The 14507-nt window shown below is 35.2% G+C and overlaps 1 protein-coding gene across 1 annotated transcript; it reads right to left on the bottom strand.

Moving 5' to 3' along the window:
* Positions 1-2005: 2005 nt before the first annotated feature.
* Positions 2006-13323, bottom strand: LOC102233049 (ADP-ribosylation factor 1-like). Its single transcript, XM_023324501.1, has 6 exons — positions 12911-13323; positions 11953-12033; positions 11749-11858; positions 4268-4339; positions 2667-2789; positions 2006-2547 (listed from the first exon to the last, which is right to left on the bottom strand). The coding sequence occupies exons 1-6, from the start codon at positions 12975-12977 to the stop codon at positions 2461-2463; spliced, it is 540 nt and encodes a 179-aa protein (XP_023180269.1). The 5' UTR covers positions 12978-13323; the 3' UTR covers positions 2006-2460.
* Positions 13324-14507: the final 1184 nt, after the last annotated feature.

The raw sequence follows: 14507 nt of genomic DNA, 5'->3' as shown, positions 1-14507 counted from the left end.
TCTGTTGGACTTAGTGATGGCCAGACTAAGCAAACAGCAATGTAATTATGAGAAAGATGGAATCCTTACTGATATTGGTAGTGATGGCTCAGACATGGACTATAAGGGCCTGATTTTGAATGCATATGATCAGTTCATGGGAAAAGAGGATGATCTGACCCTTCACCAGTCATGACTGGTCATGTGATCCTCCTTCATCATTAACTTTTACCACCTGTAAAAGTTAATGATGAAGACACAACTGTCTCTTTGATGTACCCTTTAAAACTAAAGACGATCCAATGAGGTTCTGAGAAACTGCTGGCCCACTAGTAAGAAACACAGGGACTGATGTCAGAGAGATCAATGAGCTCAGGAGACGTGTAGACCTTCATGACCAAAACCCCTCAAGGTACAGAATCATGATCAGGTCCAACAAGTCTTGGTGGTCCATCTCAAAAGTGCACCTGTAAAGAAAATGACTGTAGCTTAGGAGGTTGGAGTTTATCTTGTAACTGGTGTTTTGCCTGCTGGAAGTCCCACTTTGTCTGTCTGTCGTTGTGACCTTGATCAAGAGGACAATTCTCCCTCCATGCCTGGTAGTGGTGGTCAGAGGACCTGGTGGTGCCAGAGTATAACTGCCTTACTGCTGTCAAACTGTGCTAGGGAAGCTGCAGCTACAATATAGTAGCTTACTGCTATCAGTGTGTGAATGACTAAATGTGGAGAAAAGCACTTTAAGGTCATTTGGACTTGATAAAGAACTATACAAGTACAGGCCATTTACCTTTTAGATGTTATTTTAAAAATGTGTTGTAGGACGGACGACCGATTTGCTCACCTTCTCACGGGTTGTGGCTTATTATCTTATGCAAAAGTTTGGCACAAAGTCAGTAGGTCATGAAAATAGATCTCAAATGGACACTTCTCTTCAAGGTGTGACCAAGACATTTACTGGTCAGTCAATGCAAGAATCGTTTCCAGAGATGTTGCTTTTGCACCACAAATGCCTGGGAGAAAGTCAAGGATTTATTGCACATTGAGTATTCTTCAATTTTGGGTTATTTCATCCCCTCTTTACTTTCCATGATCTTTCTTGAAATACTCAAAGTCACCAAATGGTGAGAAAGAGCCAAATAACTGACCTTTGATTCCAGGCCTTGGGGTTCGGTATCCTGTACCTTTCAGGTGTGTCCCTGGTCCAACACACCTGAATCAAATGGATCACCTCCTCAGTATGCAGTCCAGTTCTCCAGAGTCCTGCTAATCACCTGATTCAGGTGATTTGAAGCAGAAACGGATGTAAAAGATGCCTGACCCCGGCCCTCAATCCCTGGAGTTGAGGCCCCTGGACTAAGTTTATTACTGTGTGACAGAGACTGACTGACGTTCATGATTTTTAATAATATAAATGAAGGCCTCTACTATAGAGGTTATCTTTATGATCTATGTTAATGTGATAACATAAAACTACAACAAACTGAATTCAATATAATTATGCATAAACACTCAAATTTACCTTGGTTTAGAATATACAGCCAAATGTTGCACTAAAGTAATGCTGTGACTTTATATTCAAATAAAGAAACAATGTTCAGCTTTTATGATCTTTTCTATTTGGAAAAAGCATTTTTAGCTCATTTTAGTAAGAGCACCACATTATCCCACTGGTCACAATCGTGACCAATCATAAAACACACTTTTTCCATCATTTTTAAAATTATTTCCCCTTGATTAGTTCAGAGGGCTGTAAATGACATCTGATTTTAATATTTTCATGTCTGGGAAAAAATTGGGATTAAATGAGTTAGTATGGAAAATCATTTATCTTTTTTTTATTTCTAAACACTGTGTGAGATAAGTTAGAAATTTCTGATTGTCTAATTTAGTTGGAAGTATCAACTTAACAAACCATAAAACACATGAAAGAATAAAAACTTAAATTTGGTAAAAAATGATGACTTCTTATTTATTTTTTACAATCATACTTGTGCAACTAAGAGTCTGTCAAAATAAGACAATATGATTTAGCTTCTTCTGGCTTTTATTATATCAACATTTGGTTTTCACAATAAATACAGTTTCATAAAATATTAGTGTAATACCTGCAGAAAATTAAAGCACATTGAGGCATATTTTTCTCCTTTTTAGGTCAACTTACCACAAAACCTGTTGTAAAATCACCCAAAATAAACAGCTGGTGACTGGTAATGCAAACGTTGTAGGAAGAATCAAAAAACCTTCAAGGAATAATATTAAATCTTACAGCAATATGTAAATATCTCAACTATTCCAAACCCAAATAAAAAAACTCAAATAGTTTCTGGTTGTCTCTTTTCAGAGAAAAAGTGCGACAGTTTTACAGGTTTGGACGTTTTCTCAGCTGATCCTTCAGGTTTCTCCAGGTAAACGGCGCCAGCGGCCGCCTGGTGCCTTCAGGACTCAGCAGGAACGTCAGAAATCAGAGCGTCTCAGCAGCAGCTACTTCTTCAGGATCTGGTCGGAGAGCCAGTCCAGTCCCTCCACCAGACCGGCGCCGCTGACGGCACAGGACGACTGGACGAACCACTGCGGGGACACACACCAGGTCAAAGGTCAAAGGTCGTTCTCTACCTGTATTAGCTACCTAACCGTCCACGTGAGACCGCCTGTCTAAATTCTTTCTGATCACCACAGGAAGTACCTACCGGCTGCCGGACTCCTGATAGGCTGAGAGCCTCTGTGATGTCATCGACAGACATGGCTCTGGGTAAGTCCTGTTTGTTAGCAAAAACCAGAACTGGAACGTCCCTCAGCTCATCCTCCTCCAGCTGAAGACAAACACAGAGCAGGGATTAGAGTCTCAGATTACTGTAATCTGGCTTAATTTTTGGAAATTATTTCACACTAACATTACTTTGCACAAGGTTTTTCCTTTCTTTAGTATTCTATAGCAATAGTAGATTATGCGTTCCTGCTGCATGATGCCGCCACCACCATGTTTCACTGCAGGAATAGAATTTCAATACAAACGTGTTTCTGCTTTGACATTGAGAAAAAAAACTTCTTCAGCTATTTTTTTAAAACAGATATTTAGGCTGGATTCCCACCAGCCCTGTTTAGTTTGCTTTTCTAACCAACTCCAGTCTGCTTGCCTAGTCAAAGTCTGTTCCGCTTGAGGAGACGTGAATGTGCAATCGAAACAAAAAAAGGGACTCTGGTCCACCTACAAATCTCGGTCTGGGTTTGGTTGCAGTGAACTTTGGTGGGGTTCAAATGCAAATGTGAACGCCAGTGGACCAGAGACTGCGCCACTAGCAGGAAGTGGACTGTAGCACAGAGCATTCTGGGTAAATACAACCCCAAAAATTTGCTAACTTGCACTAGCAGGAGAAGTGACTTATCTTTTACCAAAGACAAAAGAGAAATCTTACAACCGCTAAAATCTGACACATTTTTAATAGCATTTTTGTTAAACAGGAAGTTGCACAAAAGGAAGCTACAGTGTCTCCTTCATAGGTTTTTGTGTTGTTTTCTTCAGTGGTTCTTGGTGCAGCGCCCCCACAGGCCAGGAGGGGAACAGACTGCTCAAAGGGTTTGGTTGGTTTGACACATTGGAGCAAGAAAGAGAACCACAGCAGCTGAAAATGTAACTAGTGCTGTGGTTTTGGTCTCTAATAGAACCGGGTCTACCGGACTATCAGGTGGGAAAAACAAAATCTTAGTCCAGACCAGGAGTCAGCGGCCTTTATAATAGAATAGAATAGAATAGAATAGAATAAGAAGTACTTTATTCATCCCAGCAGGGAAATTACTTCGCAGTTACAGCATAGAGACAAGACACAATAACAACCACCACTGAGTAGCAGTTGTCTATAAATTGTAAAAATATGAAATGCTGTTAATATAAGAAACAGCTTAGAGCAGTCCTTGCAAAGATTCAAAAATGCAGATATGTATCTGTAAATATATGTACAGCAGTGTGCCTCAGTGCAGTTGTGCAAAATCGGACTGATTAGTGCAGAACAATGATTTAGCTTTTATTGTACAGTGAGATGGCATGTGGCAGGAAGGATTTCCTGTATCTGTCCCTACGACAGCGGAGCTGGAGCAGCCTATGTGAGAAGGTGCTCTAAGATACGTTTTTATTATTAGAATTAGTTTTACTCTATGTGGAAATATTATGAATATATTGTATTGAAAAACCCTCTACATTTTAAAACTTTGCTAAATTTCGCAGTATTTTTGGTCAGTTATGGGTGCAAACGTCCCAACAAGCATTGAGTTGATGATGTGAACAGAGGCTCACCTGCCTGTGCAGCTCGTCTGCAGCCTCTTTAATCCTCTCAGAATCGCTGCTGTCAATCACAAAAATCAAACCCTGAAGACAAACAAACGGAAAATTTAGCAAGAATGGTCACAACATTAATTTTATTAGAAAAATCAGCTAAATTAATTGTGATAAATGAACATTTCCTAGGGATGCACTATATATCAGCATTAACATCGGTATCAGTTGATTTTAGTCATTTTTTAGCGATTGCTATCACTCCAGTAAGTTTAACAGTTCAGAGTTTTCTGGTTACCTATTGCTAACTAGTTTACATTAGTTTAATGTAACTAATAAACTGGTTACATTAGCCGCTAGTTTAATTAGCTACATTAAACTAGTTACTAATGTAACTAGTTTGAAGTATTTCAAACTAGTTACATTAAACTAGTTTGAAGTATTTCAAACTAGTTACATTAAACTAGTTTTTTACATTGTTACTTCTGTAACAAACTAAAAATACATTAAAAAATTTCAATTTAATTTCCATTTAACTAGTAAACTAGTTTAATATAAAAGTAGTTTAATTAAACCAATAAACTAGTTTAATATAACTAGTTTGGTAGTCACTAATGTGGTAATTAATTGCACATTGAACAATTTTGAAGTATTTCAGACAAAATGAATGTAAACAGTTAATCAGTGTAATAAAATGGCTTCCTAGCAACTGTTGCTAAGACAATTCTAATTTTGTTTTACCCCTAAATTTGTTTGGTGCTTGTATTACCCTCAGAGCAATTCTAGCCACATTTTACACCAATCGACTGTAAAGTACTAATGTACTATACTGTACTAATGTACTATACTGTACTAATGTACTATACTGTACTGTACTAATGTACTATACTGTACTGTACTAATGTACTATACTGTACTAATGTACTGTACTAATGTACTAATGTACTATACTGTACTAATGTACTAATGTACTATACTGTACTAATGTACTATACTGTACTGTACTAATGTACTATACTGTACTGTACTAATGTACTATACTGTACTAATGTACTATACTGTACTAATGTACTGTACTAATGTACTAATGTACTAGTACTAATGTACTGTACTAATGTACTAATGTACTATACTGTACTAATGTACTATACTGTACTGTACTAATGTACTATACTGTACTATACTGTACTAATGTACTGTACTAATGTACTAATGTACTATACTGTACTGTACTAATGTACTAATGTACTATACTGTACTAATGTACTGTACTGTACTGTACTAATGTACTAATGTACTATACTGTACTGTACTAATGTACTAATGTACTATACTGTACTGTACTAATGTACTATACTGTACTAATGTACTGTACTAATGTACTAATGTACTATACTGTACTGTACTAATGTACTATACTGTACTAATGTACTGTACTAATGTACTAATGTACTATACTGTACTAATGTACTAATGTACTATACTGTACTAATGTACTGTACTAATGTACTAATGTACTATACTGTACTAATGTACTAATGTACTATACAGTACTAATGTACTGTACTAATGTACTAATGTACTATACTGTACTAATGTACTATACTGTACTGATGTACTGTACTAATGTACTAATGTACTATACTGTACTGTACTAATGTACTGTACTGTACTGTACTAATGTACTGTACTGTACTAATGTACTGTACTAATGTACTAATGTACTATACTGTACTGTACTAATGTACTGTACTGTACTAATGTACTGTACTAATGTACTATACTGTACTGATGTACTATACTGTACTAATGTACTGTACTAATGTACTAATGTACTATACTGTACTAATGTACTATACTGTACTGTACTAATGTACTGTACTGTACTAATGTACTGTACTAATGTACTAATGTACTATACTGTACTAATGTACTATACTGTACTAATGTACTGTACTAATGTACTAATGTACTATCCTGTACTAATGTACTATACTGTACTAATGTACTGTACTAATGTACTAATGTACTATACTGTACTAATGTACTGTACTAATGTACTATACTGTACTAATGTACTATACTGTACTGTACTAATGTACTATACTGTACTGATGTACTGTACTAATGTACTATCCTGTACTAATGTACTGTACTAATGTACTAATGTACTATACTGTACTGATGTAATATACTATACTAATGTACTGTACTAATGTACTATCCTGTACTAATGTACTGTACTAATGTACTAATGTACTGTACTGTACTGATGTACTATAGTGTACTAATGTACTGTACTAATGTACTAATGTACTATACTGTACTAATGTACTGTACTAATGTACTATACTGTACTGATGTACTATACTGTACTAATGTACTGTACTGATGTACTAATGTACTATACTGTACTGATGTACTATACTATACTAATGTACTGTACTGATGTACTATCCTGTACTAATGTACTGTACTAATGTACTAATGTACTATACTGTACTGATGTACTATAGTGTACTAATGTACTGTACTAATGTACTAATGTACTATACTGTACTAATGTACTATACTGTACTGTACTAATGTACTGTACTGTACTAATGTACTGTACTAATGTACTGTACTGTACTAATGTACTGTACTAATGTACTATACTGTACTGATGTACTATACTGTACTAATGTACTGTACTAATGTACTAATGTACTATACTGTACTAATGTACTATACTGTACTAATGTACTATACTGTACTGATGTACTGTACTAATGTACTAATGTACTATACTGTACTGTACTAATGTACTATACTGTACTGTACTAATGTACTGTACTGTACTAATGTACTGTACTAATGTACTAATGTACTATACTGTACTGTACTAATGTACTATACTGTACTGTACTAATGTACTGTACTAATGTACTAATGTACTATACTGTACTGTACTAATGTACTATACTGTACTGTACTAATGTACTGTACTGTACTAATGTACTGTACTAATGTACTAATGTACTATCCTGTACTAATGTACTATACTGTACTAATGTACTGTACTAATGTACTAATGTACTATACTGTACTAATGTACTATACTGTACTGATGTACTATACTGTACTAATGTACTATACTGTACTAATGTACTATACTGTACTGATGTACTATACTGTACTAATGTACTGTACTAATGTACTATCCTGTACTAATGTACTGTACTAATGTACTAATGTACTATACTGTACTGATGTACTATACTGTACTGATGTACTATACTGTACTAATGTACTGTACTAATGTACTATACTGTACTAATGTACTATACTGTACTGTACTAATGTACTATACTGTACTAATGTACTATACTGTACTGTACTAATGTACTATACTGTACTAATGTACTATACTGTACTAATGTACTATCCTGTACTAATGTACTGTACTAATGTACTATACGGTACTAATGTACTATTCTGTACTAATGTACTATACTGTACTAATGTACTATACTGTACTGTACTAATGTACTATACTGTACTAATGTACTATACTGTACTAATGTACTATCCTGTACTAATGTACTGTACTAATGTACTATACGGTACTAATGTACTATACTGTACTAATGTACTATCCTGTACTAATGTACTGTACTAATGTACTATCCTGTACTAATGTACTATACTGTACTAATGTACTATACTGTACTAATGTACTGTACTAATGTACTATCCTGTACTAATGTACTGTACTAATGTACTAATGTACTATACTGTACTGATGTACTATACTGTACTGATGTACTATACTGTACTAATGTACTGTACTAATGTACTATACTGTACTAATGTACTATACTGTACTGTACTAATGTACTATACTGTACTAATGTACTATACTGTACTGTACTAATGTACTATACTGTACTAATGTACTATACTGTACTAATGTACTATCCTGTACTAATGTACTGTACTAATGTACTATACGGTACTAATGTACTATTCTGTACTAATGTACTATACTGTACTAATGTACTATACTGTACTGTACTAATGTACTATACTGTACTAATGTACTATACTGTACTAATGTACTATCCTGTACTAATGTACTGTACTAATGTACTATACGGTACTAATGTACTATACTGTACTAATGTACTATCCTGTACTAATGTACTGTACTAATGTACTATCCTGTACTAATGTACTATACTGTACTAATGTACTATCCTGTACTAATGTACTGTACTAATGTACTAATGTACTATACTGTACTGATGTACTATCCTGTACTAATGTACTGTACTAATGTACTAATGTACTATACTGTACTGATGTACTATACTGTACTGATGTACTATACTGTACTAATGTACTGTACTAATGTACTATACTGTACTAATGTACTATACTGTACTGTACTAATGTACTATACTGTACTAATGTACTATACTGTACTGTACTAATGTACTATACTGTACTAATGTACTATACTGTACTAATGTACTATCCTGTACTAATGTACTGTACTAATGTACTATACGGTACTAATGTACTATACTGTACTAATGTACTATCCTGTACTAATGTACTGTACTAATGTACTATCCTGTACTAATGTACTATACTGTACTAATGTACTATCCTGTACTAATGTACTGTACTAATGTACTATACGGTACTAATGTACTATTCTGTACTAATGTACTATTCTGTACTAATGTACTATACTGTACTAATGTACTGTACTATACTGTACTAATGTACTATCCTGTACTAATGTACTATACTGTACTAATGTACTATCCTGTACTAATGTACTATACTGTACTAATGTACTGTACTAATGTACTAATGTACTATACTGTACTAATGTACTATACTGTACTGTACTAATGTACTATTCTGTACTAATGTACTATACTGTACTAATGTACTGTACTATACTGTACTAATGTACTATACTGTACTAATGTACTATCCTGTACTAATGTACTAATGTACTATCCTGTACTAATGTACTATCCTGTACTAATGTACTGTACTAATGTACTATACGGTACTAATGTACTGTACTGTACTAATGTACTATTCTGTACTAATGTACTATACTGTACTAATGTACTGTACTATACTGTACTAATGTACTATACTGTACTGTACTAATGTACTATTCTGTACTAATGTACTATACTGTACTAATGTACTATCCTGTACTAATGTACTAATGTACTATCCTGTACTAATGTACTGTACTAATGTACTAATGTACTATACTGTACTAATGTACTATACTGTACTGTACTAATGTACTATTCTGTACTAATGTACTATACTGTACTAATGTACTATACTGTACTGTACTAATGTACTATACTGTACTAATGTACTATACTGTACTGTACTAATGTACTATTCTGTACTAATGTACTATACTGTACTAATGTACTATCCTGTACTAATGTACTAATGTACTATCCTGTACTAATGTACTATACTGTACTGTACTAATGTACTATTCTGTACTAATGTACTATACTGTACTAATGTACTGTACTATACTGTACTAATGTACTATACTGTACTGTACTAATGTACTATTCTGTACTAATGTACTATACTGTACTAATGTACTATCCTGTTCTAATGTACTATACTGTACTAATGTACTATACTGTACTAATGTACTGTACTAATGTACTATACGGTACTAATGTACTGTACTGTACTAATGTACTATTCTGTACTAATGTACTGTACTATACTGTACTAATGTACTATACTGTACTAATGTACTATTCTGTACTAATGTACTATACTGTACTATACTGTACTGTACTAATGTACTATTCTGTACTAATGTACTATACTGTACTAATGTACTGTACTAATGTACTATACTGTACTAATGTACTATACTGTACTAATGTACTGTACTAATGTACTGTACTATACTGTACTAATGTACTAATGTACTATACTGTACTAATGTACTGTACTAATGTACTGTACTAATGTACTAATGTACTATACTCTACTAATGTACTAATGTACTATACTGTACTAATGTACTATTCTGTACTAATGTACTATACTGTACTAATGTACTGTACTATACTGTACTAATGTACTATACTGTATTGTACTAATGTACTATACTGTACTAATGTACTATTCTGTACTAATGTACTGTACTATTCTGTACTAATGTACTATCCTGTACTAATGTACTATACTGTACTAATGTACTATCCTGTACTAATGTACTATACTGTACTAATGTACTGTACTAATGTACTATACGGTACTAATGTACTGTACTGTACTAATGTACTAATGTACTATCCTGTACTAATGTACTATACTGTACTAATGTACTGTACTAATGTACTATACGGTACTAATGTACTGTACTGTACTAATGTACTAATGTACTATTCTGTACTAATGTACTATACTGTACTAATGTACTGTACTATACTGTACTAATGTACTATACTGTACTGTACTAATGTACTATTCTGTACTAATGTACTATACTGTACTAATGTACTGTACTAATGTACTATACTGTACTAATGTACTATACTGTACTAATGTACTGTACTAATGTACTGTACTATACTGTACTAATGTACTATACTGTACTAATGTACTGTACTAATGTACTGTACTAATGTACTAATGTACTATACTGTACTAATGTACTAATGTACTATACTGTACTAATGTACTGTACTAATGTACTGTACTAATGTACTGTACTAATGTACTAATGTACTATACTGTACTAATGTACTATACTGTACTAATGTACTATACTGTACTAATGTACTGTACTAATGTACTGTACTAATGTACTAATGTACTATACTGTACTAATGTACTAATGTACTATACTGTACTAATGTACTGTACTAATGTACTGTACTAATGTACTGTACTAATGTACTAATGTACTATACTGTACTAATGTACTATACTGTACTAATGTACTATCCTGTACTAATGTACTATACTGTACTGTACTAATGTACTATTCTGTACTAATGTACTATTCTGTACTAATGTACTATACTGTACTATACTGTACTGTACTAATGTACTATTCTGTACTAATGTACTATACTGTACTAATGTACTGTACTAATGTACTGTACTATACTGTACTAATGTATTAATGTACTATACTGTACTAATGTACTATACTGTACTAATGTACTGTACTAATGTACTGTACTATACTGTACTAATGTATTAATGTACTATACTGTACTAATGTACTGTACTATACTGTACTGTGCTACCTAATCTGGGGAATCAGTAGAACCTGTTTGGCAGCAGGAAGTAGGCTACAGCGTCTCAAAAAGCAACACATCACGTAAAAAGTAGAAAAGCAAAGACAGACAGAAAAGATAAATTAGATGAAAACTTTTCCCATGTGTGCATCAAAGTGACGTACTGCAGGCTAATGACTTGTGCAGCAGTTGTACCTGTGTGTTGGTGTAGTAATGTCTCCACAGCGGTCTGATGACGCTCTGACCACCAACGTCCCAAACGGTGAAACTGATGTTTTTATACTCCACCGTCTCCACGTTGAAACCTGGACAGGAAAAAGAAAGTGTGCGGCTTTAAAACGCTGCGGTTCTGTAGCTCTGAGGTCAGACAGGAAGAGGTCAGAGGTCAGAACCACTCACCGATGGTCGGGATGGTGGTGACCACCTCAGCCAGCTTCAGTTTGTACAGCAGCGTGGTTTTACCTGCAGCATCCAGGCCCACTGCAGACACACACAGAACAGCTGTCAGAACCTGTACTGGTTCTGATCCAGGGCGGCACGGAAAATAACCCGAAGAACCTTTAAAGGAGTCAGCAGACCAGTCACAAAGTGAATTAATTGACATCATTTTTATCCGCAGCAGCCTGTAGATGTCCCATTATTAATGACACAGATTCCCAGGCAGACCAGAGAAACCCCACAGCATCACAGGTCTTCCACCGTGCTCAACAGTAGCTCTGAGATGCTTCCATGAATATCTTTTCCTTCCAGATCCACCTGAGATCAGGGCCGGCCCAAGGCATTGCAGACTAAGCAGCTGCTTAGGACATCCACACCACCAGGGGGCCCCAAGAGCACCAAGATAGCATGATAAAATATATGCATATATATTTAAAATAAGACTCAATAATACAAACTATATGCTTTTACACATGAAAAAACAATTTTGTTATGATAGTTGTTACATAAATTATTGTTAATCATTAATTATTGTTAGAAATATAAGATATCAAACCTGTTGACTTGTTTACTGTAAATTTAGTTTTTTATCAACTGATGTTACATTCAAATAGTTCAAATAATATTGTACACTTAAACATCACTCTATTTCAAAATCTGATTTTTTATTTTTTTTTTTAGTTTGCTACTTCTGTTAAAATCAACAGCTGTAATAATCCTGGTACAATGTAGCTAATAATACAAATACAAGATAATACTGACTAGGAAAACCTTTCCCGCTGTAATGTCGCGCCCTCCAGCAGCGCGATTGTTAGAGATACAAATAATTAGAAATAAATAGCAATTATTGATTAGTATAGGACATTTTGCCCACTGATAGAATGTCTGATTTAATTTAAATGCTGCTGCAGTAACTCACCCATTAGAATCCGGACCGGAGTCTTGGAGATGAACCTGGAGAAGATCTGCGAGATGATGACTCCCATGATGAAGGTCCAGGTCGGAACTGTCTCAGGTTGAGGCTGCGCGTCTCCGAGTCTCCGTGTCTGCGTGTCTCCGAGTCTCCGTGTCTGCGTGTCTCCGAGTCTCCGTGTCTCCGAGTCTCCGAGTCTCCGTGTCTGCGTGTCTCCGTGTCTCCGAGTCTCCGAGTCTCCGTGTCTGCGTGTCTCCGTGTCTGCGTGTCTCCGTGTCCGTGGATAGCCCGTGTTTTATACACCACCACTGTGGGTGTGTATCTCTAATCCACGCTGTCATCCCGGGAGACGTCAGCTCGGTCCACGGTGGAAGGACGCACGTAAACACAGCTGGCTCACCGGGAAACTTCAAAACACCTCATGACATCACTTCCACCTGCAAAGCTTTCAAAAATAAAAGCACTGAGGCTTTGGGATTTAAACAGAAGTTTAAAACGACTAAAGATTTAGATTTTGTGTAAATGAAGGAACCTTTCTTTATTTATTTACTTTTTTGTCGTTGGTATTGTACTACTGTACACAACTTCTACCACTAGTAGCAGTAATTATGTCTTTTAATTAATTAACAAATGTATTATTTATTCACTATGAAGGTTTTAACAATGAAAACTTGAAAAACAGATATGCAGGCAAAGCAGTACCTCACTACGAGGTTTTATATATAATTGTTTATATATATATATGGAGAGGGCCTGGAAGGTGAAGACCACAGTGGTGCCTGTGGTCATCGGGGCCCTCGGGGCAGTCACCCCCAAACTGGACCAATGGCTACAACAGATCCCAGGAACAACATCAGACATCTCAGTCCAGAAATGTGCAGTCCTTGGCACAGCCAAGATACTGCGCAGAACCCTCAAGCTCCCAGGCCTCTGGTAGAGGACCCGAGTTCAGAGGATAAGAACCACCCGCGGTGGGTAAGAAGGGAATTTTTATGTGTGTGTGTGTGTGTGTGTGTGTGTGTGTGTGTGTGTCTCATTAATGTTATAAATACTTAAAAGTTAAGTAATAATTCTTCTCAGCCTTTGAAGGTAATGAAATCTGAAGCCCAACCATCTTCAGTTTTATTTTGAAAATTCTTTCACTTCCTGTTTTTTATAGTGCGTAGCAGGAAGTGATGCCGTTTGCTCTGCCTCTTTCTTGTGTTTGTTGGCAGGTGTGACACAACCAGGTTGGTCTGGATCCGGGTGTGAAACTCATTTTCGTTTTGGGCCAAATCCAGATTATGATGCTCTTATTGAGCCAGAATGTATTGATAAAACCTGTTCACAAACTGTTGAAATATCAATGAATTCTTAAAATTAAATAACATTATTTAACATCTGTTCAGTCCCTCCAGGATTTTATGATACTGTTAATGTTTTTTACAATAAAAATCAAAATGTTTATTAATTTGGAAATATTTGCAAGACTTTTTATTACTCGCCGTTTAGATCATGGACTACAATCTGACATCATATATAGGCCGAGGCAGTTGTTACAAGTAATAACGTTTTTCACTAGTTTTTCACTTTCACTTTTTTGAGAAACATCTGCAGTGAATTC

Source organism: Xiphophorus maculatus, chromosome 20 (assembly GCF_002775205.1).
Source record: "Xiphophorus maculatus strain JP 163 A chromosome 20, X_maculatus-5.0-male, whole genome shotgun sequence".
NCBI lineage: Eukaryota > Metazoa > Chordata > Actinopteri > Cyprinodontiformes > Poeciliidae > Xiphophorus > Xiphophorus maculatus.
This window is presented reverse-complemented; position numbering and strand designations above follow the sequence as displayed.